This window comes from Olea europaea, unplaced genomic scaffold, assembly GCF_002742605.1.
Source record: "Olea europaea var. sylvestris unplaced genomic scaffold, O_europaea_v1 scaffold1929, whole genome shotgun sequence".
NCBI lineage: Eukaryota > Viridiplantae > Streptophyta > Magnoliopsida > Lamiales > Oleaceae > Olea > Olea europaea.
The window spans coordinates 88,594-115,550 of NW_019237118.1; the positions used below are offsets into that span (position 1 = coordinate 88,594).

Genomic DNA, 26,957 nt, shown 5'->3' on the forward strand with positions numbered 1-26,957 from the left:
GCAAATCATCAAATGGTATGCATCCAGTCGAATTTGTTGTGTGAGAGATTTTTTTAAGTGGAAAGTAATATATATATTCTTTTAATGTGTGGTTAAAAAATTATATAAGTCTCATAAAATGAATCGTCGTAAATGATTTTAGAAAAAAATAATTTTTAAGAAATCTCTCTCCCAAATAATTTCTAAATCATAATGCAAGATATCTTGATTGTCAAGTCCCCGAAATCTACTCCATATTTAGTCAGGTTTATAAGTAGTCAAAAGTATACATATTTCTTGGAATTTAGAAGCACTCTCACTTGTTGACCACTTATTTTTTTTTTTGTCTTTTCATAAACAAAAATATGCTAGTGTAGATATTGTAAACATCATCTTGTAACTATTAGCACGTTAAGGACGTCGGCAGTACTGCAGTAGATACTCTCTGCAAGTGTAATCTTATTTTGTTACCCAATATGCATAAATCTTTACAAGCATCAAGCTCTTGTATAATTGAATAAAACTTCATATTTTTAATATATTTTGATAAAAGATGATTAAATGTGTAAATAAAAATTGATAAAAAGTCGTGAATTTCATAAAATATGGGATTGAGAATGAATTCTTTTTTTTTTTTTTTTTTTTAAAGAAAGTGTTTGAGAATGAAGGCAAGAGGCTAAAATATTATATCACTAGTTATTCACCAATTAATTCTATTATATTGAAATCAAAACAAGCGCTAAATATTATTTAAAACACAAAACTTATATATGTTTTAGGGAAAATTGCAGTAGAAGCTCAAAACCTTTGAAACATTAACAGACTTTCCCCAAATCTTTGATTTGTTGCAATCGTCAACCCTAACATTTCCAAACATTGTAAGTGAAGCCCTTTTGGATGGTTTCCATCCATAACTCTGTTAGTTGATTAAAAATTTAACTTTTACCACATTTTTAATATTTTAAAAGAGGATAAAAGGGTAAATTTTCATTTATCATATTATATAGTAATTAAATTAGAAAATGAAAAATAAAAAAACACAGCCCGTCTTCTTCCTCTCACCCACCACCACGCCCACTCCTAACTCAAATCCAAACACCACACCACCACCACAACCACTCTCCGCCGCCGCCACCACCACCATTTCTACCACAACAACTCGATGTCGACCCCTCAGCAGCCACCTACATGTAGGTCCCATCGTATGAACCTTCCTCCAATTTCATGTAATCCCCAACCCAGAAATCCTTTTTCAGCAAGCCACCGAATCAAATTTCAGGTTTTCTAAGCCAAATCTAATTATTTTCACCAAAACGTGCAATTATTTCCCCAGAAAAATCAAATTGAAGAACATGAGTACAATTTTAACCCTTCTAATTGAGGGTTTTCAGGTTATCAAACTAACTGCATAAATTTAACCCTTAAATTCTTTATTTTCTTTTTACTTTAACGAATCCTTAAGGATTTCTGCAAGAAATGGCGTCATGGAGGAAGTAATGCGTAAATTGTATGTATATGGTGTGAAGAAGATTGAAGGCAATTCAAATAAAGAGAAATCTTGCACGAGTAATGTTAGCAATAGGGAGCGTGGAAATTGGAGGAATAAACTAGTATTCTTCGATGCGGGGGCTTATAGTTTCAATCTAGAGGATTTGTCGAGGACTTAAGCAGGAAAAGGAAGTGTTGGTACTAGTTATGAAGCTGCGTTAGAAGAAGACAGCATTGCTGTGGTGAAGAGGCTAAAAGATATGGTGGCTTCGAAGAGAGAATTTGAACAGCAAATGGAAGTTTTGGGGAAGATTAAACATGAAAATGTGTTGCCATTAAGATGTGGTGGCGGTGACGATGGTGGTGGTGAGGATTTTGGATATTTAATTACTATATGATGTGATAAATGAAATACTCCTTTACCCCCTTTTAAAATATTAAAAATGTTGTCAAAACTAAATTTTTGGTTAACTAACGGAATTGTGGATAGAAATCGTCCAAAATGGCTTTACCTGCAACGTTTGGAAATTTTATGGGTGACGGCTGTAATAAATCAAAGATTTGGAGAAAGTCTGCTAATGTTTCAAAAAATTTGGTTTTGAGTTTCTGCTGCAATTTTCCCTATATTTTATAAACAAAACTATGGCCCCATTTTGTATATATTAATGTAAAAATAATAATGAAAAATATAGTCGTTACGGACCCACACAAAAGATAAAAAATCAAATATTGTGATTTGATGTGATGAATAATAATCATATTTTTCATTTTAACGAGTTAATAATGAAAACGGGGGCTATATTTTAAACTTCACTTTCAATAATAGACCCAAAACTAATTCTTTCCAGAGGGTGGGTTAATGTTAGAAATCTATCAAGTTCAATCATTTTGACTCGAATCAGCTGCTTCTCTTTCCTTGGAAGCCTCGAGTCGAGATTTCACCAGAATTCGCAGTTGTGACTTTTTTACTCAGGTAACTGTCTTTGCCATTTTTCTTTTCCAGAACCCGAATTTCTCCCAATTAACGATAAAATAACTGCATTTTGCCATTGTTTCATTGCAATTTAATTTCATGATTTGCGGTTTTACATCTAGGAATATATGGATATTGAGGAAATCACGATTGCGCTCCAGGTGTTTGTGTTATTTTCTCTTAAAGACTCAAATGTGCTAACTTTTTTGGCTTTCTTTTCTTTTTCATTTTTCCCTTAATTATTCACATTGCTATATGAATCTTTTCTTATTCTGCTTCTTGTTGTTTGTTGGCTGTGTACCATGTACTGTTTTCTTTGAAGTTCTCAACTTTGGTAGATTATGTAGGTTAAGTAGTTATTATGCTTAGAGGATGTTAGACAACCTTCGAAGTTACTTTCTTAAAAAAAATTAAGGATAGGCACATCCTTATCAAAAGTTTCTTTTAATGAGTGCAAACATGAATCTTCCAAACGACCTGGTAGTTGAGATTTATGTGTGTTTTTTTCGATTTAATTCCATCTAACCTTGCTTCTTGGAGTGTGTTAGAAGCATGGGGAGAGGACTTTACTTGCTTTCTTAGTGTCACTTTGGTTTTGCCCTATCTTTCAAGCTCGTAAGCTACCACAATTAAAAATAAATAAATGAAGGAAGAAGTTATTAGCATTAGAAAGACGACAAAGGTATTCCAGACCCAAAATGAAAATGTTGTAAGAAAAGAAAATTAAGCTTTGAAATGTATAAATAGTGAAGTGGGTGCAATGTACTTACCAGAGAAAATATAGTACTAACCTTAGCATTTACTTTAATAACGAAGGGGCAAACTGAAGATTTACTTAGGTATAATGTAAATGAAAATCCTCTCACTTAAAACAAGCTAAACTACCTGCGAGAAAGCTTTATGCTTCAAACATGTCATTCTTTGAAAAGGTTCTTGAAGTTATATTTAATTTGAGATGAAAATATTATTTCATGTCCATGAGACTGATATAACTGGGTCGCTTGTTAAAACGATCATTAGTACGCAAATGTATCACATGTTTCATCATGACAGGAGTTTTTTCATTCAAATTCATTTGATCAATTGAATTGCTTGTGTCTCACTTCCCTTTTTTATGTGAGTTTCAGGAGCGTTTGATAATCCTTACCTAGTTTTTCTCAACTTCTGTATCTATTACCTTCGTTGTTGCTTAGTACATAGATGTACTCTCTCTTTTGATTTTCTTATTCTCATGTCCAGTAGAACTGGACACCCTTTTCTTCATAGATATTATGTCTATCTTTGTTATTTGATTGTCACAAGAAGAGGACAGCAAGCTGTTTGCTATGATTAAAGTTTACCCTTGAAGACGGTACTTATAATAATTGTTGAACCACGTCATCCAAAAAACTAAGCTATTAGAGATGGAACAAATTTATTTATTTATATTTTTTCTTCAACATGCTCACTCATGTGCAAACGGATTCATTAATTTTCATAAAAAACTTGACTTGGGTACAACTTTCATAAATGGGTGGTGGAGAGACTTGAATTCAGAACATTTGCTTTACCATGTTGAATCAACTCATCTACAAGCTTAAGTTATTGGAGACGGGACAAATTTGTTCGTTTGAGTGTCTGTCTTCAAGAATATTATATTATCCATCTTATGAGTTATTGCTGATTCTTAGAGGTTTCTTTCTCTCACCCAGTGTTTTTCAGTTCATTTTGTCTGTCTAAACCTTAACAAACATAACTGCATGTAATTTCAACTGTTGCAGGGTTGGAGGAAGTGGAACTATGGCAGGAGTTATACAGAAGTTCCTCATTGCGTCCATGTTTATGTGCACAGTTCCTATTGCAATTTTGTATGGGTTTAACCATAAATTGTTTCCTGGTAAGCTTTCTTTGACATCTCTAAATGTCATGGTAATAATTAACTTCCACATTTGAGAGAGAGGCATATTCTGTTTATAATGATCATTTTTGAACTTAACTTTTATTGATTGATTAAGCCCTTGTTTGAGCCCCATTCTTTCCTTAAGAATGCATTTTTAAATAGTATATTGATGGGAAATGTATGGCTAAAAAATAAGAAAATGTTTTGGATTTGTGTGTATTATTATTTTATTGAAAAATATGTGGTTGAAATGATGTCAAAACACCGTTTAAGAAACCCCCCCCCCCTCCCCCCCAAAAGAATGGGGCTCAAACAGGGGCTAAATTTTGTAGTTACAATCTTATCTCTCTCATTGATAAATTTAGAGTTTGCCAATTGCCATATATTTATGTTTTCTTTACTGCTAATATTCAGTCATAGATAAAGCTGCATATTTGGGGAGATGACTTTCCTTTACTTATTTTGCCATTCTAATAATACCTGGTTAATTGTACGAGCTATTTGCAAGTACGATTACTTTCAACGGCATTTATTGGTGTTAGACATTAAACTTTAATTGTAATTACTGGAGCGGTAATAAACAAAACGAGATTGGAAACACGGAAAGGGCATAAGGCCCCGTTTGTTTCCCATTTTTGAAAGAATGAGAATGAAAAATATAGCCGTTGCGGGCCTCACACAAGACATAAAAATTCAAATTTGATGGTTTGATGTGATGGATAACGGTCATATTTTTCATTTTAATGAGAAACAAATGGGGGGCTAAATAGATTTATAATGGTTCAATTTCGAGGTGAGTGCTACGTTCATAAGCAGGAGGTGTGCAAGGATATCTCGGTCTTATCGAAAAACAGCCTTCCCCTAAAATCCTTCACATCGAGTAGGAGTATTAGGGTGACATAACATTTAGGGACTACCTAAATATACGTCTCAGTAAAATATTTGTCTTTAGATTCCACACAGTCCAACAATTGGACAGAAGATTACTTCTGTTTGCTTATTGGAAGAAACTCAGAGCTATTTTAGTGGTTGCCATACTTCTACATTAAGAGGCAGCCTGAAGCTTCAATGAAATTGCATGATTTTTGCATCCATTACAGTTGAGGTAGGAGCTAGACATTTGATGCACTGTCGTACTATTGTTCCGTTGTTGGATAGCAAAATCAAGCTTAAAATTGTTGAGAAGAAGTGAGAAATGAGAAATCTTGGCATCTGACTCTTTGCAATATCCTCTCTTGTATACTTTAATTCCAAGCATTGGGATGACAATAAGATTATTGTGCCATCTCACAGTGCTTTATGCTATTTAAACTTTATACTGCTCGCTGTTAGATTGAATTGTGTTTGTATGATTATTACAGCGATAGGTCTTGAGCCAATTCAAGAACCGTTATTTTTTTAGCCAATTTAAGAACGTTATGTGCCCTGGCCCCTTGCCCCGTCTAAAATCACGCTCTTAAACAATCTTGCATTATCAAACTGTGCATTTTTTCACGTTCCTCCACAATGAAATTTGACCAGCATGAAAAGTATGATCGTGGAATCGAAGTAGATATTTCAAATGCCTGCATCCTGTAAACATGTTATAACATGGAGTACGTTTCTGAAGAGCGGGTCAAGATTTACCGTAGAATGTAAGTTTTCGATCTAAAAGTTCTCCTGAAAAGTTACTTCTGAGAAGTAAAAATTTTTTTTGCAAAAAATTTTACTTTTAAGTTTGGCCAAATATGCTCGTAAATCAATTCTGTGCACTACCACCCCCACTCCAACTCCCGACCTCATCTGAATGCAGGCACGTACAAACACAAAGACGCTAAGCTGTGCTGTGAAATGTTTTCAGTTGTCTGATTGAATAAGTTCATCATCTCCTTATCCTTCTCAATGTGAAATTATTTTATTTTATTTTATTTTATTATTATTATTTTTTTGCAATTGACTAATATGATCTTAAACAGGTACTGTTCAGTTGTCTCCCCATTCTGTGACATTGTTGAGTGGATTCCTTGCAGTCATTTCAGTCAATGTCGTCATAGCATTCTACATTTACATGGCAATGAAAGAGCCCTCGAGTAAACACGAGCGGGATCTTAAATTCGTTGCCGATGCCAAGGCTAGCATAAAGCACTCTGGACTGAATGAAGCCGACTCGCCATCCAACCGTGGGAAACAAGAATAGGTGATGTCAACTAAGACTAGAAAGTTGAAATTTTGTTGAGAAAATTGCCAATGAGGACCAAGCTGGAGAAAGAATTAAAAAAATCCTCTACTAGTGACCTTAGTATAAGAGAAACCAAAAGATGAGCTTTGAGATTATCCATATTGTGCTTCCTGACCTTGCCTTTCGTTCTTAAGTTGTTCTTGAATCGTGATTATGCCCTTGTTTGATACCCATTTTTCCCAAACTACATTTCTCTCTCTCTTCTATTCAATCATACATTCTTCAACAAAATAATATTATACGACAAAACTAAAACTTTTTCTTATTTCTTTACCACACATTCTTCATCAATCAACTATTTCAAAATACATTCTTACTATGAATATGGGAAACAAATAGGTCCTATCACTATTTTGAATACGAGTTGCTGATTTACGAACTCTTAACTTGTAAGTTTGCAATTCCCATTGGATCCTCAAGATTGAGTTTAGTGTTAGTATGACTGGTTGGGTTATAATGATTCATGGAAGAAATTAACAAATTTCCTCATGCAAAGTCTAGAAAGCTCCTTTTCATGAGTCTAATATGAGTGCTTGCAACTGTCCGATCTGTGAAATGAAGTATAAGTTTACGAGAACAACTTAGTAAAAAGGGTCGAAAAGGAAGAAGAGGGCTCAATGACGGGATTGAGCACTTCTTGTGGTGTAAGATCATGTTTGATTAGCATATGTTTGGTTAAGTTTTTTTTTTTTTTTTGGAGACTATAAGCTGGTCAGATATTATTATTATTATTATTATTATTATTATTATTATTATTATTATTATTATTATTATTATTATTATTATTATTATTATTATTATTTTGTTTAAGAGTTTATAGCTTTTATTTAATTATTAACACCTTTTATAAGATCCCAACTTATAATCTACAAATAAGATTAACCTGCATGATAATGTTTTTATAAATCTTTCTTACCCAAAAAATAAATTGGTTTCAAGATTATTAACAAACGCGAGGCATTAAAGACAATTTTTTTTTTCTAAAATAATAAAATGCAAAGAATTTTCTTTTTGCACGCAAAAATGTCTTTGATGAAAGGAAAATAGAAGTTACTATCTTACATAAGCAAATTACTTATTTTTAGTTTGAATATTAAAATTTTTTAGTTTAAAATGAACTCATTTACATATAAATAACTTTTTTTAAGCTTAGTCAAACATGAACCATCAGACTTATAAGAGCAATGTCAATATATTCTATGAATTGTCATTTTTATGAGAGAAAGATATGAAGACTATAGGGTTGTACGTGAGATTGATGTATGATGAATAGACGATTGAATTCTTTTTTTTTTTTTTTCATCGCCAATGTTTTCGATTTATAATTCAAATTTAATCTCTAATGTATCATTAATAGGAGAAAGAAAAAGTAATAAACAATATAGAGAAACTAAGAAACATGAGCGAAAAAAGAAGGGAAGTTTAATTTTTGCCACATCACTCCTCGAATAGAACGTCCATATTGAGACGGACTCTTAACAATATATAACTCTTTTTTATTATACGTCAGCTACACAATCCTATAACTTTTATGGACATTATTTATTTTAGCTTATGCGGCAACTTTTTTAATACAATCCATTGTAACGAAGATATTCTACCATGATTTTTTATTATCTAAAATGAGGTTAATTGTTTAAAATATAACTGAACTTTGTGTTGCATCGTGGGAATCTCCTGGAACTTTAAAATATTTTTGAAATACTTGGTCAAAACAATAAAGCTCAATGTACAAACAGCACCCCACCTATAGGGGGCGCCACTTAATTAAAGGGCCCATGTGGGCTTGTACACCAAATGCCCTCCTTCTCAAAATGCTCTCCTCAATTGCTCTTTAAGATTTCATTAGTTAGCTTTGGTGGAACAGTCTATATCGTCGACAAAATTTACGCATGGCACAAGTTGTCGTCCAATTCTCCCAACTAGTAATGAAATGAGAGCATTTTGATAAAAGTAAGTGACATTTCAGCAACACTTTAAAGTTTAGCGAGGTTTATATCACTCGACCTAAAGTTTAATTATTTTGAAATAATGAATTCATTTTCGCGATAGGTTTTCCAAAAGTAATTTAAGTTTTAAATTTTTTATTCGGGAGAATGTAAAACAAAAATCTTAACGATTGATCTTTTAATTTTTAAATTAGTTAAATGTATTGAGGGAGGTATAAAGTTGAGATTATGTTAAGATTGACAGTTGTACACAAAATTGAGTTAGAAAGTGCATTTTTTTTTTTTAGTGTTATCGTTATTTTATTCTTCATTATAATGAAATTTTGTAAAAATAAATAGTTATGACTATCACATTTAGAAAGTGACTCAAACAAGTTAGAGCCTTAAGAAAAATCTTTGAGTGGTCTTTTAAAAAAAATCATAAAAATATGTAATAGAAAAAATAATTACAACATAATCTTCGAGAATACCTAACGGAAATCAATAGTTGTCGTTGATTGGTAGCAACAATGTTGTACTATGATATTGAGGGCCATCGTGAACATTTCTTTGGTTACTTGTGATGATGAAGAAGCATTCAATTTAGTTTGATTTTTCTAATTGAGGTAATTGGTACAAAACGTACTTACCTTTCAAGATTTTTGTGGAAAAGTTTCATACCTTTCATTTTTTGGCATTTTCACTCCTACTTTCACCTTTCATTGCACAAATGGTTATTTTCATCAAATTTGACGATTTTACCCTCTAATTCAAATAAAAAATAAATAACTAATTTCAACCATAGTCTCAAACTTTCAAAAAAAATATAAATCAGTCAAAAATCGGTTGCATCCTTTCAGATGGAATATATATAGGAATTTTCTAACCATAATCTATTTTAAATAATCAATAAAATACATTTGCTCAAATCCATTAAAAGCGCAACATTACCTATCTCACTTTCCCAATCATAAAACATTAAAATTTTCCTGCAAACCTCGAGAATTGTATTCATTGAACAGTCCATACATCTCACTCTATGAAACTTGAGAAAAAGGTAGTTACTTAGCGCAAGTGAACGACACGAAGCGAGAGCTGTGAAAATAGTTTGTGAGGGTCTTCTGGAGTTTTTTGATGGCTTGGAGGCTTTGCCTCCCAAATATTAAGAAGAAGGGTTTATGGATTCTGAAGTGGTTGAGAAAATGGCGCGTAAGGGCGGTAAATGAAAATATGAGGGTGGATGGATTTTGCTCCAATCGCGAGAGGGGCTAAATTCAAGAGAAGGCATATTTTGACCCCAATTTATCTTAGAACAACCATAATGTCCTTGAATCCTTTAGAAGATAATTTTTGAGTTGTTAAGAAAAATGAGGATTTTTATTAGCAATGCCAATGGCTTGTAAGCGAAAATAATTTTTTTGCTCTCAGCGTGATTATAAATTGTTTTTGGAGCCACATATTTCTTAATTGGAGTAAATCTTATGATTGAAAATTAGTCAATTTTTCTTATTATCTTTTGCTTCATTTATCATCAGGAAAATGCATGAGTTTATCATGTTATCTAATTAATTTTATAGCGAAGGGCAGGTGGTGCCTGTCGTACATAGCTTCCTTCATCAGGGAGAGCAATTAGTAATTTATGGTTGATTTGTAATTTTTTGAAATTTTGGGAATATGGTTGCAATTAATTATTTTTTCTTTTCTTTTTGTTTTATTTGAATAGGAGGGTAAAATTGTCAAAACGGAAGAAAGTGACCTTTTGCGCAATGAAAAGTGGAAGGTAGGGGTGAAAATGTCAAAAAATGAAAGATAGAGATGTTTTCCACAAAAAAATTTAAAGGTAGGGATGTTTCGTGTCAATTACCATTTCTAATTTTTCTCATGTTGTTAATTTTTTCAAAAAAATAATTAAATTTTAGGTCGCATCGCTTGGACCTTACAGAACATTAAAAGTGCGTTGAAATGTCATTAAACTTTGTCAAGAATCAAAATACTCTCAATCCATCAATGTTTAGGAGATTATATCTTATTTGTGCCACCTGTAAATTCTGCTGCCATGTAAGCACTTTCGTCGAAGTCAAGTAACGAAATATTATTTAATGATGGATGGAAAATATTTTAATTTAATTAGATTTTGCATCCAAAGTTCAATTATTTTTTAGACAAATAACCTCTAAAGAATACATTTTGAAATTGATTATGCTTTTTTGAATGGTCCTTAGAAATTTCTCAAAACTAGCAGAAACAGAATGAAACTGTCCATAGTAACGCATCGCATTTGCCCTTTCCCAAACCCTCAATCCTTTTTCTTAAAACCTTCCAAATTTCCATTCCAAACCCCAAAATTCCCTTCTTCTCCTCCCACCATCAATGTTCATCAAATTTCAAAACGCCGTTTGAATTTTTACTATTATTATAATTGTAATTACAGTTTCGCAAGAAGTTCTTCAGTAACAGCAACAATGTGTACATCTCCAGTGTGTATTACTGTGAAGGACCAAATCGATCTGACTGCCAAGGAGAAGCAAATTTTCGATCGCCTTCTTGCAGTTCTACGCCACTTCAATCTCCAAACCCAGCTTCGTGTCGCCGGGGGCTGGGTTCGCGATAAGGTCAGTACAGTTGATCTTTTTTTTTGGTAAAAATGAATTGAAGTATGATTATGGTGGGAGAGGGTATAATCGTATGCCTATATTGCTTGTGCTTGTTTTTGGTTCTTAAGATGCCAGAACAGTTCTCATACTGCTGCGGCAAGGTACAAATGCTGATGTCTTTGATGCGATAATGTACCTTTGTTTGAAAATTTGCACCTTTTTTTCTGTTTCTAAACTATTGCGGTGGAGCAAACATAATTTATTACTAGTACGCTGTTCCTTGACAAGAATACGACTTTTAATACGTGTTTCTGAGAGTTTCAGAGCTCAGCCTCTGTTTGTGGAGCTTATATTGGCTTGTAGGAGTACATGCAGTGTTGTGTTTTATTTTCCTTTAAGAAGTACACGCAGTGTTATGTTTTACCCCTTTTTTTTTCTAAAATGAAAATAAGTTTCAGAACTAGTTTTACTTTTATCTGCAACTTTCTTTGTAATTTATTTTTTGTTCTTGTATGCTACTCAATGTTCATCATTATTATTGCAGCTTTTGGGCAGAGAATGTTATGATATTGACATTGCACTGGACAACATGTTAGGAAAGGAGTTCTGCGAAAAAGTAAACGAGTACTCGTTATCAGCAGGGGAAGAGACACATGGCATTGGTGTGATTCAGTGGTATTTTCACTTTTCTCCATCTTTGCTGATTGTGCAGTTTAGAAGATATGTTTTTGTCCCTGTGTATTATGATCTGTACGAATACCAGTTCTATAAGTGCAGTTGAAGATTCTGTTTCCAGATAAGTTGTAAGATCAATTTTTTTTTTATCGTAGTTATGGGTGCATTAGCCAATCTTTGCACTGAAGTGAATAAACACCATTTCTTTTGGTCAGAAAGTGTATATGGTAAGCAGTGTTGTTAAAACCAGACCAAAGAGGTCAGCTCAGCGGCAAAACCAGGAACCAGACTGTAAACTGGTTCAGTTTGAAGAAAACATTGTATAAGGAAAAACCGGTGAACCGGCCATGGTTTTCTATAACAAAGAAAAAGAAAATAAAAGTTCTGCACCATTATTTTCCATCTTGGTAGTTGGTACCATGTTTTCTCCTCTTCCACCACCTTCATTAGAGTAATTTGATAGGGGCTTTGGATTTTTGAGTCCAGTGATATTTCTTGAATTTTTGGGATGTATATAAGTTGGATCATGTTGTTTTGGAGGGTTGCTGCATATATTGAAACAGAGTGAAAAGTAAAACTGTGCAAGATGAAAAAAGTGAATACAATGGAGTGCTTGTTGCCGCTCATAGTAAAGACATAAAGTATTGTGGGTGGTTGTCTTTTCTTTGGGGAGGGAGGGAGAGAGAGAGAGAGAGCAATGGGTGGGTGTTTATTTTATTGAGGAGACTAAAATCTAATTGTATTAAAGATGATAATAATGGTGGCTTAAGAATGGATAATTTTTAATTACTTTGTAATTTAAAATGTGAAAATTTTGCTATATTGTTGTTAGGAATATAATTCTCATTAAATATTTTTGTTTGGAATAAACACTTTTATTTTTATAATTATAATTTTTCATTTTTTTACTACTGGTTTGACCTTTTGACCATTGACACTCTGCCTTTTTCTGTTTCGGTATCCGTGCTGGGTTTAGAAAATTGGTTGTAAGTTTTAAATGTGACAGATTATGGTACGTTTCTTTTGTTTATGTTTTTTTTAACTGTGAAAGTCTACTTTGTGGTTTTGTTGCAAATTTTATTGACATATATTTAGTTAAAAAATAAGGAAATACTTCTGATCCGCAGCCATTAGGGATTGATGCAATTTCCTACAAAATTCTACTGCTGGCTGAAATGCTTCCTTTTTTACTCCAAATACCCTTTTATCATTATTTTTTTCTTTTACAGTTTTACCCTTACCTGTTGAAAAACATTTGTCATACACTATCCTACTACTTTTACGTGGACTATTTATCATTTGTCTCCACAGGAAAGCCATTTCTGTATATATAATGTTGGTTCAAGGTGTAAAGTGTTCATTAATAGCGTTGTTTTCGTTTGGCAGCAATCCTGATCAATCAAAACATTTGGAAACAGCAAGGATGCGCCTTTTTGATGTATGGATTGATTTTGTCAACTTAAGATCTGAAGACTACAGTGAGAATAGCCGCATTCCAACTATGGTAAATGTTTTGAAGTTTGTTACATGATTTTTTTAGGAAAAAGTAAAATATCTTGACCTATATGCTGAATATTGCATATTTTACATTAAACCAAAAATAGTAGATACTTATATGTAATGTAATGATCCAAATTTTAGTATTTCATCATCTCCTTTGCCACCACTTTCTAAGGCATATGCTTCCTTGATGACATTTTCTAGCATGTCAGTTTCTGTTTCTCAAAATATTAACACATTACAATCTCCTTAAGAGGTTAAAATCTTTTGTTTCAAATTTCTTTTGCAGAAATTTGGCACTGCAGAAGAGGATGCGTATCGAAGGGATTTAACCATCAATAGGTATTTTTCTCTAGTGTTTGTAGTTTGCTGATAATGCTACAGAGCAAGCTCTATAATGGCGCAAAAATTATCTTAGCTTCCTAAGTGTTATATGGTCTTCTAAATGTTTCTTCTCCTCCTTTCTCTCTCTCTGATTCTTGGAATGGAAATAGATGTTGATTTTTGTGCACATAATTAAAACATGTATTTTTCAAGTATGTCTGAGGATATACGTCATTCGCTTCCTTTTGATATCATTAAAATGTGTAGAATTAGTGACGTAGAATACAATAGGAGAAGGGGAAAGGGGAGAAAGAAGAGAAAGGAGGGAGAAATAGAAGAGGAGGGGAAATATCAATTTTTATTTCATTCAATAATGTTTGAATTACATTGCATAAGCCCTTAAGTAAGGAAATACTAAAAATCAAATCATAATTGTGTTTCCTAAAGTAAGATTCGAAATTGGAAACTAAATAATATAATCTCTTATAATATTGCATCAATTAGCTTATTCTTTTGCCTCCTGAAACTGCTATTCTTCAGCTTGTTCTACAATATCAACACAAGTTCTGTTGAAGATTTTACTGGAAGAGGTAATTATATTTTTTTCTTAAGCTAATTCAATTAGTCGAATTGAGCCACAATGCTTTTTATTATTATTTATTTATTTTGTGCACCCTCTTTAATGTGATGGATCTCTTTTTGATGAATACAGGCATTATGGACTTGAAGTCAGGAAAAATTGTGACCCCGCTGCCTCCAAAGCAGACATTTTTGGATGATCCCCTACGAGTTCTTCGAGCTATCCGATTTGGTAGTTCACAAGCGACTTCTCTTTTCCATGTTCTGGTCTTTATAAATTCGATTTAATTATGCCTTAGCAAGGAGAAATGACGAATTATATTTAGCTTAGCTAATGCTATGGTGTGAAGATATGATTCTGCAGAAAATATGTTATATTTATAACATAAGATTACATTAAATCCTCCTACGTCAGAAACAAGCCTGATCATGGTTCTTTAGGTGCAAGGTTTGGATTTATGCTAGATGAAGAGCTGAAGATAGCTGCTGCAGATGATGACGTCAAAGCTGCAATTGCTGATAAAATTAGTAGAGAACGTATTGGTCATGAAGTATGCTTGTATAATTTGTTTTTTGGATCATTATGTTCTCAATTTGACCAGTGATAATTTTTTTATTTTTCTCTCCTTATTGAACAGATTGATCTCATGATATCTGGCAATCATCCTGTGAAAGCAATGACATACATTTCTGATCTGCAATTGTTCTGGGCTGTGTTTAGTCTTCCTTCTGGGCCAGAGCCTTCAACTTCAGAAGGATGTGAAAGGTTTCTTCCTGGTTCATGTTTAAAGTTCATTTTGAATTTATCTCTTAAATAAAAGAAAGGTAATAATGGTGGTTTATAATTTTAGGGAAATTGCATTTTGGAAGTTCAATCTGGTTATATCCACAAAACACATTTACACTTCGCTTAACCTCCAAACCTTGATGACTGTGTCTTTGGAATTCTGCCAAGTTGAAGTTCTATTTCTCTTAGATGACAATTTCATTATTTTTTAAAATCTAAATGTGGATTATTAAGGTATAAATGCTGTGCAATCTTTTACTTGTTTTACTAGCCTTTATACAAGCATTTAAGTGTACTTCCAGCTTGAATTCTCAAGCCCTCGTACTAGCTTTGCCAACTAAATCTTTGATTTGTTGGCCAATTAAAGTTTCACTGGCTCACTCTGTATTGTCATAATTGGAGGAGAAGTGTCAGTACAGTTGCCCTGGATCATAATGCTCTCGTATACAACTAAAATAGATGGATGGCAGATTAAAAAAAATCAGAAAAGAAACAAACTAGATAGTGAAATATCTCACAAAGGTTCATTAATTATGTGAATGCTTGTGGGTCTCTTTGGATTTGGTATCTCGAGAGGACTAAGGATTATTCAATCACTTTAATATAGTCTGCTTCCAGCATTTTCCGTTTCGAATATCAACATTTCCTTTCTTTCTTGGTATGTATCTTTGTGATTCTTCTCGTGGCCATGTGTGTCAAGATCTTACTTTCCTTTTTATTAAATTTTATGACTAGGCTTTGTGTTGCTTGCATGGATTCAACGTCAAGACTTTTGCAGTTAATTGAACTCTCCTCATTAACTGTGAGTAGTGGAGGGTGTATGTAAGTTTAATGTTAAGCTATATAATTATTTCCCTTGCATTCTTTATATTGAAAGAGATATAGCAGTGCCCTTATATAGGAAGAAAATTCAGTTGGCATTGTCAAGTCCTGTAGCAAGATTTTGGTCGTCATTAAAGTGGAGTAGACTTTGTAAATTTACAACCTACTGGAAACTTTTTAGTGTTGTTTTGCTGAACAGATGTAAAATTTTATAATATTGCTTTTGTCTTTCATTTTATAATCACAATGCATGTCTAAGCCAATTAAACTGGTGGCTAGCTAGAGATATATCCTTCCCAATAAACAGAGGATACTTAATTGAAGAATGTGCGAGTAATTTTTCACTAGCACTTAATGTCCTCAATAGAAGGTTTATTTGTAAGGTTTCTACTTTTCACATTCCTTCGTCGTGATTTTTAGGATGATCATAGAAGGCTCTGCATGTATGCTGCTTTATTTCTTCCATTTAGGAAGACTATTTACAGAGACAACAAAGGGAAAAAGGTAAATTATGATCTTTGTAGTTATGAACTGTAATTTCCTATCTTTATCTTGAATGTTTCTTGTCATTTATTCTTGTGCATGACATGTCAGAAAGTTGAGTTCAGAATTGTTTTTCGCCCCATTATTCTCGTATCTATTCATACCAATTCTTTATTTTTGAACAGATCCCAGTTGTGAGTTACATCTTTCGCAATTCTCTCAAGCTGAAGGCTAGTGATGCTGAAACTGTATGTGCTTGGTCACTCTTCTTTTTCGGTTTTTTTTTTTTAAATTTTTTTTTTTTAATGTTTTGCATGTTGCTTACATTTTAGAATCAAGTCTGTTTCTCTTTGCAAATGGAGAAGTTTCTTACTATCAATAGAATTGTCATTGGCGGACAGGTTCTGAGTTTGCATCTTGCAGCGGAAAAATTCGTATCTTTGATTCCTTTGATTCTGTCTAATGAGGATATACAAATTCTTGAAGTTGAGTGGAAAAGAGAAATTATTGCTGTTTCCGTTGCCTCAAAACTCAGAATATTGGCTGGTAAATGATTTTCTCCCCCTAGATATTACATTTGACATTTTCTATGCACCAATTGCTATTCCTTCAATAAGCTGCCATTCACCTGCAGTAAATCACACTTGAATCTTGAGTATATCTGTAGTGGTTGTCTGTAGAGATCTACTTGTCCTGTCTCTCTGATTGAAGTTTGAAAGCACAATTTCCATCTCTCTTATTGAGTGAAATATGTGCAACGGGATCAGAAAGGTTTTCTGTTGAGACAGTATTGACAAAGTTTATTCTTCAGAAATTTTGGATAGTCATAACACTGAAACAAAAGCTGAAACTGTATTTGGGGCTTTGAAACTATCCATAATCTTCTAAAAGTGGCTTTAGTTGATCTCACGGGGGGTCAAGTAGAATGTATTACTGGCAAAAGAAACTTTATAACATCAGGTTCTCTGTAAAATTGAGTTAAATCTTCAAAGTAGTTAGAAGCACGAAGATGTGTCTTCACTGTAACGGAAAACTTTGATTGGTTTACTTGCCTGAGACTTTCATAGTTTTTACCTCTGTATCCAAAGAATCCCATTAATTACCATATATGGAACCTTGAGGGGAATATACTTGATTCTTATTTGAAGGGTTTATCATAATATTTTTATTATACCTGGCGGTCCTAATTAGCCTTGCTGTTCATAAATGGTGATGTCAAATGTTTGTAATCATGGAATATGGGATTGTATAGGGACTTGAGAAATCTCGAAGCTGCTTGAACCCCATTTTGTGAAATGCAGAAAGCAAGATACATGACATTTAATTCACTTCCATTTTTTATGAATAAATTTTTTACCAATATCAATTTCCCATCTGCGAAATACTTAATAGTTGCTAACTCTGTTCAAACCCATAGGATTGCTGCTGCGAGAAATTAAAGAGTTTTGGCGTGCTGCCCTCGTGCTTTCCATGCTGTTGCGCGCTGCCATTATTGTTTGCTCTACAAATTCATCAAACAACGAATATGAATTGGACAAAAAAGTAGAATTATTTAACAGGATTGAGAAAGCAATTCTGGAACTAGGTATTGCCCGATCCTTACACTCTACTTATATTCATAAATTAACTTATCTGTCAGTTTTTAAATAAATCTCTAGCTTCACGAGTTAACTAACTAATTTTTAGCATTTGCTGTACAATATTGGTATTTGTTTGTTGAAATTCTCCGGTTGAAGAATCCTATCCTAAATAAGCTAAATATGTTTATAGGTTTACAAGGAAGGATAGATATTTTTTTTTTTTTTTCTAAATTTTTTGTATTTTTATGATGAAAGTGGGTTTTTCATTTTATTATTGCATTTTGCTCCTATGGATCTGTGGGTAACATGGTTTCATCCATCCGTTCATAAAATGGTTGGGAGTGCCCGTAAAGGTTTGATTAAATAGAAAATGTCAAAATGCAATGAAAACTATGATAAGTCATCATTATGACAAATACTCTCTCCCCAGGCCTGTGAGTGTCTGTCTAATGCATGCTTCCTGGCACTCCTATATATTTTATATAGGGAAAATTGTAGTGGATGTCCCCACCCTACCACCTCTACAGCAAGTTGTTTGCTACCTTCCATTTGGAACATTTGTAAATCCCCATCCCTTCCCATTTCTTTTGCACTTTTAGTCTTAGTTTCGATCCAATATACCGTTAAAATAGCACGTGGGGCACTCTTGTAAGGGTATAATGGGTAAATCTCAAATAAATTTTAATATAAGAAACAATAAAAGAATAAATGTAGGAAAAATAATAAAAATCTGTCACCCCCTTCAAATAACCCAGCCCACCCACTCCTCTCTTATACAAATCTGCAAATGATTGTCTCTGCTTTTCTCGCGATGCAGGCTTAGAAAGAGTATGGGAAATGAAACCATTGGTGAATGGAAAGGATATCATGAATGTCTTGCAGATCAAATCAGGAGGACCCGTGGTTAAGGAATGGGTACTTCTTATCTGCTTTTCGACTTTAAAATTTATATTAAAAATATATAGAAATTAGAACGCTAACTGATGATAGTATATTTTCCTTTCTTTCAGCAGCAAAAACTGCTCGAGTGGCAGCTTGCACACCCCTCTGGGTCTGCAGACGAATGCATTGATTGGATGAGGCAAACTCATTCGAAACGTGCGAGGACAGAGTGATTCTTTGCTGAAGTTCAACCTACAAACTTACTCTGTCTTGAGAAATTGTTTATTTAATTTCTCAAACAATATTCGAGAGCCACAGAGATCACTCCTGTTCTGGAAGGCTTAAAATTAAAAACGAACATGTAAAATATCCCGTTCCTCGGGAAAAAAAAAATGAAAAAGGATAGGAACTGTTGTGTAATTATCTAGGATAAATTATGGCATAGTTTTCTTATGTCATAGTACTCAATTTTTGAACCGCAGATGTTCTTGTTCATTTTTGACGTGTAAAGATTCTTTTCAATGCCATATATTGTTTAGCTGGAGGGATGAAATGGAATTACAGCTTGAGTAGCTAAATGTATGAAACTTTATCTCCCATTGAATTGCTACAGGTTCTTGACGTAAATTTCTGCGACAGAAATTTGTCCAAGAGAAAAGTGTTGAAAGTTTCGATACAGTTCTACAGAAAAAGCTAATTTTTTGTATGTTCTATAATTCTATTGGTGTCGCATTGTTCTCCTCTTGGACGAGGAAGAAGATGAAGATGGGAATGAAACAAACTAACATATTTATACGATTCTGAAGATTTGTTTATTATGCAGAATTAAGCATGACGGGATAGGATAACATATTCAAACGCTCAAGTATAATGTTTAACATGTCCAAGCGTTGTAGAAAGTGAATTAAGCATTGCTTATTTTATATCTTCTAATAAATCCAACACTCAAGTGAATGGAATTACGAAAAGGGATTTATGTAGCTTATTCAAATTTATTAACAGAGATTAACTTATTTTTGTTCGAATAGCTGACACAAGCTTGAATAATTTAAATCTGTAGTGGGTAATATTCATAATGCAACTAAAACAATTGGACCGAGCTACAGTGCTGCAGGGATGACCGATCGTGCACACACGACACAGGTGGGTCGGATTTTAAATTCAGGTGGAACCTACCTCGGCATGTGAGGGTGCAGTCACCCATTGTGTCAAACATGCCGGTCGTTTGGCAAAATTCAATACAATTTGAAAAAAGGATCCACTTACTTTAGGATCATCCAAGTGGATCTAATATTGTGAAAATAGATTCGTGTAGAGAGCCTCAAATTTATTGAAATAAAACTTAATTTGTAGCTGCCCGAATATGTGCATCGAGCCTCGAAACAGAAGTAATTAATCTAAAATCCAAATAATCGCCTACAAGCTTGAAGAATCTTGCCTTTCTTTCTCATGGGGTTTGCCTGTGAATTTGAGTTCTTCATGTGTTCTTCATCATCATGTTCATCGGCAGCAGTTAAATCACACTGGTGATGGATTCTACTATACCCTTCAGACACTGAAGAAGATCTCTTTAAGGAAAACGACCTCTTCACCACTGTCTGAATATATGATTTCTCAGCCCCGTCCTCATGGGAAGGGACAAAACAGTTTCTATTCAAGACATCTCCAGAGATCTCTCCTATGCCATCCTCATTTTCATCTTCTGGTATCGAATCCGGCATTCTGGGATTGTTTTTGAGGTTGTTTTGTTTGATTTCCAGGGATTTGGGGATGTTTTCTGCAATGGATCTTGGTGTATGATATGGGAAAGAAAGATCAGAAAGATCTATAGATTTCGATCTTGTTTTATTAACTTTTCTGATTCTTGAGTAAGATCCACTCATTTTTTTCTTCTAGAAATTATGGATTTAGGATCACTTTCAATGGAAATGAGAAAGAAAGAAGCCTAGAGAGAAAATGAAATAAGATGTCGATCGATTATACATGAAGAATAACATGCAAAATTATTTGAGAACATAAAAAGTGATGTCATGTACTGAAGGAGAAAGCTTGGCTTCTTGCTCGGAAATGTGAGATATTAGTTTAATATTAGATAGATTTTTGCATCGTGTTTGGTGCATGTTTTGTCATCTGATTAAAAATGAATCTTAGAATAGTCATAACAGCGTCATTATTACTTTTTCATGACGACTATCTGTTGTGGTATCATCAAAAAATGTAAATTCTAGTAGTGATTACTTAGCAAGTATCGAAAGATTATCATGAAAATTTGAGAGGGTTAAGAAAGTAGAATTAAAGTGAGAATGGTTGTTGAAGTTATAAAATTATGCATGTATTAAACGGTTGATAATATTAAGAGAGACGTTAAATCGAGCATATTAGGAATAGTCTACATTCGTTGTCCTGAACTTAATGTATTCACAGTACCATCTTGATACTTGGACATATCATCTCTAATTAGCAAATGAGAAGATGTTATGGATTCTGTCAGCACTTTTAAGTGCTTGTAAATAATATGCGCCACCATATTAGCCATGTGGGGCGTGCTGCGTCTGGTTGTAGACAACGTGGGATGTTGAAAATTTTGTCTTGTTTTATCANNNATGATTAAGTATAGGCTCATTAGATTTCTATAATGGAAGAAACTTTTCTTTTCTTGAATCAGACACCTTTAGCTTGCCCATCAATGGCCGTCATTATATAGTTCGAAGAGCATAGGGCAAGATCTGGACTAGATGTGATAGATCAGGCCAGATTTAATTTTGCAGTTTGATGTAAACTTAAATATAAAATTAACAGTTAAGCTACTCAGACAGGGACAGTTGACAGGATTTAAAAACAGGTGTCAAGTGTTTGGCTCTTTTTTTTAACTTCCTAATGAATAGTTGACGCGCGTCTCCTGTTTTCAAATCCTGTCACATGCCCTATTTGTGTAGCAGAGTCCATTAAGAGAGACAATTTCTTCCACTGGGACATGAATCTTCTTAAACGTCCGACCCGTTTTCTTCTTCCCCAAAGAGATCAACTCCAGCTATGATATAATGTTGGTTGATGGCCGATATAAAACGACACGATTGCATGCTCTTGGATCAGTCGCCACTTTTATAGTATAAATTCCAATATCTTCTTCGAAATTCAGCACAGCTGAACAAATATAACATGTACACAAAAAGGGAAATTTTTTCTTTTTGTTTAAATTTAGCAATAGATGTAACGGCGCGAAAACTGAACAAATAACGAAGTCTTATTAGCAATCCATTTCAAGTTGCAACACCTCGATAATGGTTTTGAGAGTGATGGATTGTGAATCGAACAGAATAATGAAAACGATAAACAAAGCTAGTTCTATACAAAGAAAAATAGTTTGAGAGAATTGCAGTAATGTTGGATTTACCTTTATGCCTGACCACTGCCATATACTGCTATCTCCTCCTTTTGATCATGTGGTCGGAGCAAATAATTTATGAAGTATGCACCAAAGCAATTTGCAGACACAAAAGTGTGTGGGATTTTTGCTTCTTCTCCGGCCCTTCTGATTTTCTTCTTTTTGTCAAGGACTTCTTGGAATGGGGGCAGTACACCGATTCTATCCTCTTGGCAGCCAAAATCAGATGGAAGGAACTTCTGCAACGATAAACTCATTATGAATTAAGCCTTAATCTCGTATTCCTGAGAGCAACCAAAATCAAGTTTATGCCACCAGCAACCTTGATGGCCTCTATGATTTTGAGTTGATCAAGAACTTGAGGAAAAGCCACTGCAAAGATCACCATATCAACTTCTTTAAGCACTGAAACTAACTTGTCATGATCCTCTAACTCTCCCTGCAAGCACATTGCAACTTAGAATTAAATATTAAGAACCGCACGTGTATAAAATTCGTGACATGAAGTTCACAAGTTACTTAATTTGACAATAACGGCACCCATCGACTCAAACTCATTCAGCAATTCTGTCTTGGAAGAGTTTGGCCTTGAATAAACATGTGGGATGGACTAATTTGATGCTGACCTTCACCATATAGCTGCCAATGTAGCCTGTTCCTCCCATTATGAGGATTCTATTCTCATTTCTAGCCATTTTGCTTATTTTCTCTTAGTTTTCTACATGAATGTATCTTAAAGTGGAATAAGATGAAGGCATAGAAAAGGAAAGAAAACATAGAAACCTACCAAAATTGAATGTTGGCAGGATACTAATGCAGTTATACAGCCAGCACAAAGAGTCGAAAGGAGAGTAGGAGAGATGAAAAACCCTCTTGAAATTTTGGTATATGTGTCATTCATTATCGAAAAGTAAAAACATTTCATTGCCAGAAGAGGAAGAACATCTTTTTTCACTAGTTGGTAAAGGCCACAACGCCCAACACAGTTGTTTATCTTATGTGGATGTTGAAAAGCTCGCTTACTGATAGATAAATTTTGAAATTCACTATCAACTCATTCAACAATTAATTATTCTATCATTTCACTGTTACGCTAAGCAAGGATTCAAATTCAATCTTAACTCATTTAATTTTGTATGAATTTTCCAAGGTCATTTTTTCGAGTTTGTTCTTTTGATTGTATAAGTCGACTTTTTCAAAAACCATAAATGGAAATGGGAGTCATTTTTCTACACACGAGGAAAATGTGAGACTTTTCATTGTAAAATTTCTTTCTTCTCAATACAACATAAAATCTATAATGGTGAGTGAACATTGCTCTTGAAAGATTTTTGAACAAAGAGGATGGAAGTTGATATATTGTTCAGTAAGTTCACTCCCAAAAACGAGCTGATCTATTACATCTCAAATATATAGAGATTACAAGAAGTTTCTAGCAAAAATAGTCAACAGCACTTTACCTAATACATACTAACTTTTTTTGACAGCTTTCCTTACAACATGCAGGACCATATTTTGGTAAAAACTACCAGCTTTTATCATTAAATTCAGCTAATTTCAAGCTGATAAAAAGTACAAAATAATAATAATAATAATATTTACAGCAAAAGTGTCAATTTGACTTCATCACTCCTCCTTGGCACTTTTGCTGGAAACCCCAAGACTGTTTCTAAGTGTTTCAAATCTTGCTTTAGGTAAGGATTTGGTTAGAATATCTGCATTTTGATCCTTTGATTTGCAGCTTACAAGTTCCACTTCCTTTTCTTCTTGTGCTTCTCTAATCGAGTGATACTTGATCTTAATATGCTTGGTTCTTCCGTGAAACACAGGATTCTTCACCATAGCTAATGCAGATTGGTTGTCACAATAGATGATTGTTGCTTCTTCTTGCTTGCGTTTGAGATCCTCTAACACTCTCCTCAACCGAAGTGCTTGATTTGTAGCTTCTGAGGCTACAATGTATTCAACTTCTGCTGTGGACTGTGCTACTGTTTTCTGCTTCATTGAATTCCAACAAATAACACTTGAGCCAACATAAAATACATAACCAGAGGTGCTTTTCATGTCTTCAAAAGATCCAGCCCAATCACTATCTATAAAATCAATCAACTTCAGAATTTCAAACTTTCTAAACCAAATTCCCAGCTCTTCAGTCCATTTAATGTATCTCAAAACCATTTTTGCTGCTTGAAAGTGTATTTCACTTGGCTCTTGTCTGAATCTTCACAACATATTTGTAACAAATGTAATATCTGGTATTGTTGCTGTTAAATACAACAAGCACCCCGCTAAACTTCTATAAACTCTAGCATCTATCTTTTTAGCTCCATCTTCCTTCATCAATTTTGCATTCTAAATTAGGGGAGTGCTTACTGGTTTACAATTTTCCATATTGAACTTTCTTAAAACTTCCTTAGCATACTTTCTTCGGCAAACAAAGATTCCTTGTTGTGTTTGATGTATTTCTATGCCAAGAAAGTATTGCATTTCCCCCAAATCTGTCATATCAAATGCTTTCTTCAATTCTGATTTCACCATTTCAATTAAAGCAAAGTTGCTTCCAGTCACTAGAAGATCATCAACATATAGTGAAATAATAATCATATCTTCTTGCACTTGCTTTACATAAAGGGTTTGATCATTCAAGCTTCTGGTGAAACCAAGGCTACCAAGATGGTCATCAATTCTGCTATACCAGGCCCTCGGAGCCTGCTTTTATCCATACAAAGCTTTCTTAAGCAAGTACACCTTGTCTTCATTTCCTGCAACAAGAAAGCCTTCTAGTTGCTCAATAAAAATTTCTTCATGCAAATATCCATTTAAAAAAGCTGACTTAACATCCAATTGATGAATTTTCCAACCTTTTTGAGCAGTTAAAGCAATCAATAGCCTTATTGTTTCATACCTTGCTACCGGAGCAAGGGTATCCAAGAAATCAACACCATACCGCTGAGAATAGCCTTTTACAACCAGTCTGGCCTTGAATTTATTAATTGAACCATCTGGATTTAGCTTGGTTCTGTTAACCCATTTAACTCCAATTACATTTTTATTTATTGGTCTGTCAACTAGCACCCAAGTATCATTTTTCTCAATCGTGGCCAGCTCCTCCATTGCTACCATCCAACCTCGTGAACTTGCCGCTTCAAAAAAATTAGAAGGTTCGAGCATGGCTGAATTGCAGCTAGCATACACATCTGCAAGTGATCTTGTTCTAATCACTGCATTTTCTGAATCTGAACCACTATTAGATTCTGCTTCATCCTCACTGATAATGGCATCTTTTTCTTGGGGTATTACTCCTTGAATTTGCTTCTTAACTATTGAACTTGTCTCCCAATTCCATGAAGAATCTTCATCAACTTTGATATCCCTACTAGCTGTCATCTTCTTGGTTTGAGGATTGTAGACTCTGTACCCCTTGGCATTGTCACAATACCTAACCAAAATGTCAATCTCAACCTTCTGGCTCAACTTATACCTTTTTGCATCAGGGATATGAGTAAAACAAATGCTACCAAATACTTTTAAGTGTGCAACGTCAGGTTTGACTCCATACCAAGCTTCAAATGGAGTTTTCTTTTCTAAGGCTTTTGTGGGCAATGTATTGAAAAGATATATTGCCGTGTTAACAGCTTCAACCCAGAATTCTTTTGGAATTTTTTTTTCAAACATCAAATACCTAGCCATCTCCATCACTGTCCTATTCTTCCTCTTACACACACCATTTTGCTGAGGAGAATATGAAACAGTCAACTGGTGCTTGATTCCCATGGCATTACAGAATTTGTCAAACTTATCACAACTGTATTCAGTTCTGTTGTCGGTTCTAACGGCTTTAATCCTGCAAACACTTTCATTCTCCACAATTTTTAAATTTTTGAAACACGGATGCAACTTCAGATTTCAACTTTAAAAAATAAACCCAGCACATTCTTCTCAAGCCATCAATAAAAAGAACAAAATATCTACTGCTATTTAAAGTAGGTATCCTCATTGGACCACACACATCTGAATGAACTAGTTCAAGCTTACATGAAGCTCTTCTTAACTGATTTTTAGGAAATGGCAGTCTTGTTTGCTTCCCAAATTGACAAACATCACATACACAAGCATCATCATTTATGTCGGCATGTTATTTACTAGATCAAGTTTATGCAAGTGCTTAAGTGAGGTAAAGTTTTCATGGCCAAATCTTTTGTGCCACAAGGAAGACTCAACCACCATACTAGAAAATGAATGAGTAGTGATGTTTTTCCATTCTAAAGGAAAGCTTCTATTCTTCATCATAACAGACATCAATTCATGATCATTTGTATCTAGTATAGTGCAGGCTTTATTCTTAAATATTAAGGTGTAATTTTTCTCTAGCAATTGGCCTACACTAAATAGATTTTGATCTATGTCAGGTACATAAAGTACATCAGATATGTGTTTAGTACTTGTTGGAGTCTCCACAGCAATCATACCAGTTCCTTTGACCTCTACATGTTCTCCATTGCTAAATTTGACTCTTGATCTGTATGATTCATTCAATTCAATAAAGATGCTCGAGTTTGAAGTCATATGATGAGTGCATCCACTATCCAGCAACCAAGTTCCATCATCGCTACAAATTTTGTAGTTGACAGCAGTGAACAAATGTTCTTCCTGCTGTTGTTGATGCTGATTTTCTGCAATTTTTGCTTGCTGTTGAGTTTGTTGGTCTTTCTTGTTTTTACAGACCTTTTCAACATGACCAAATTGTTTACAAGCCCTACATTGAACACTAGGCCTGAACCAGCACCATTTTGGAGAATGTCCCTTCTTTTTACAATGAGGACAAGGAGAGTTTTTTCCATCTTTGCCTCCACTTTTGCTACTTGCACCATCTTTCTTCTC

The 26,957-nt window shown here is 34.0% G+C and overlaps 2 protein-coding genes and 1 pseudogene across 5 annotated transcripts; 2 read left to right on the plus strand and 1 right to left on the minus strand.

Moving 5' to 3' along the window:
• The first annotated feature begins 2,280 nt into the window (after positions 1-2,280).
• LOC111379081 lies at positions 2,281-6,736 on the plus strand. Of its 3 annotated transcripts, XM_023002412.1 has the most exons (4): positions 2,281-2,440; positions 2,563-2,601; positions 4,201-4,316; positions 6,275-6,736. In XM_023002412.1, the coding sequence occupies exons 3-4, from the start codon at positions 4,220-4,222 to the stop codon at positions 6,493-6,495; spliced, it is 318 nt and encodes a 105-aa protein (XP_022858180.1). In that variant the 5' UTR covers positions 2,281-2,440; positions 2,563-2,601; positions 4,201-4,219; the 3' UTR covers positions 6,496-6,736. The 3 variants fall into 3 exon arrangements, with proteins under 3 accessions (XP_022858180.1, XP_022858178.1, XP_022858179.1); XM_023002410.1 differs by lacking the exon at positions 2,563-2,601 and having other exon boundaries at positions 2,282-2,440; XM_023002411.1 differs by lacking the exons at positions 2,281-2,440; positions 2,563-2,601 and adding an exon at positions 2,620-4,112.
• A 3,955-nt stretch (positions 6,737-10,691) lies between these two features.
• On the plus strand, positions 10,692-19,301 carry LOC111379074 (putative CCA tRNA nucleotidyltransferase 2). Of its 2 annotated transcripts, none has more exons than XM_023002399.1 (15): positions 10,692-11,077; positions 11,604-11,734; positions 13,121-13,238; positions 13,524-13,576; positions 14,099-14,148; positions 14,271-14,369; positions 14,579-14,688; positions 14,776-14,903; positions 15,660-15,726; positions 16,167-16,250; positions 16,415-16,477; positions 16,631-16,775; positions 17,647-17,814; positions 18,627-18,724; positions 18,823-19,301. In XM_023002399.1, exons 1-15 carry the CDS (start codon positions 10,715-10,717, stop codon positions 18,922-18,924), a joined length of 1,779 nt encoding a protein of 592 aa, XP_022858167.1. In that variant the 5' UTR covers positions 10,692-10,714; the 3' UTR covers positions 18,925-19,301. The 2 variants fall into 2 exon arrangements, with proteins under 2 accessions (XP_022858167.1, XP_022858166.1); XM_023002398.1 differs by having other exon boundaries at positions 10,693-11,077; positions 18,820-19,288.
• Positions 19,302-21,596: 2,295 nt separating this feature from the next.
• Positions 21,597-22,771, minus strand: LOC111379071 (annotated as a pseudogene).
• Between the last annotated feature and the right edge of the window lie 4,186 nt (positions 22,772-26,957).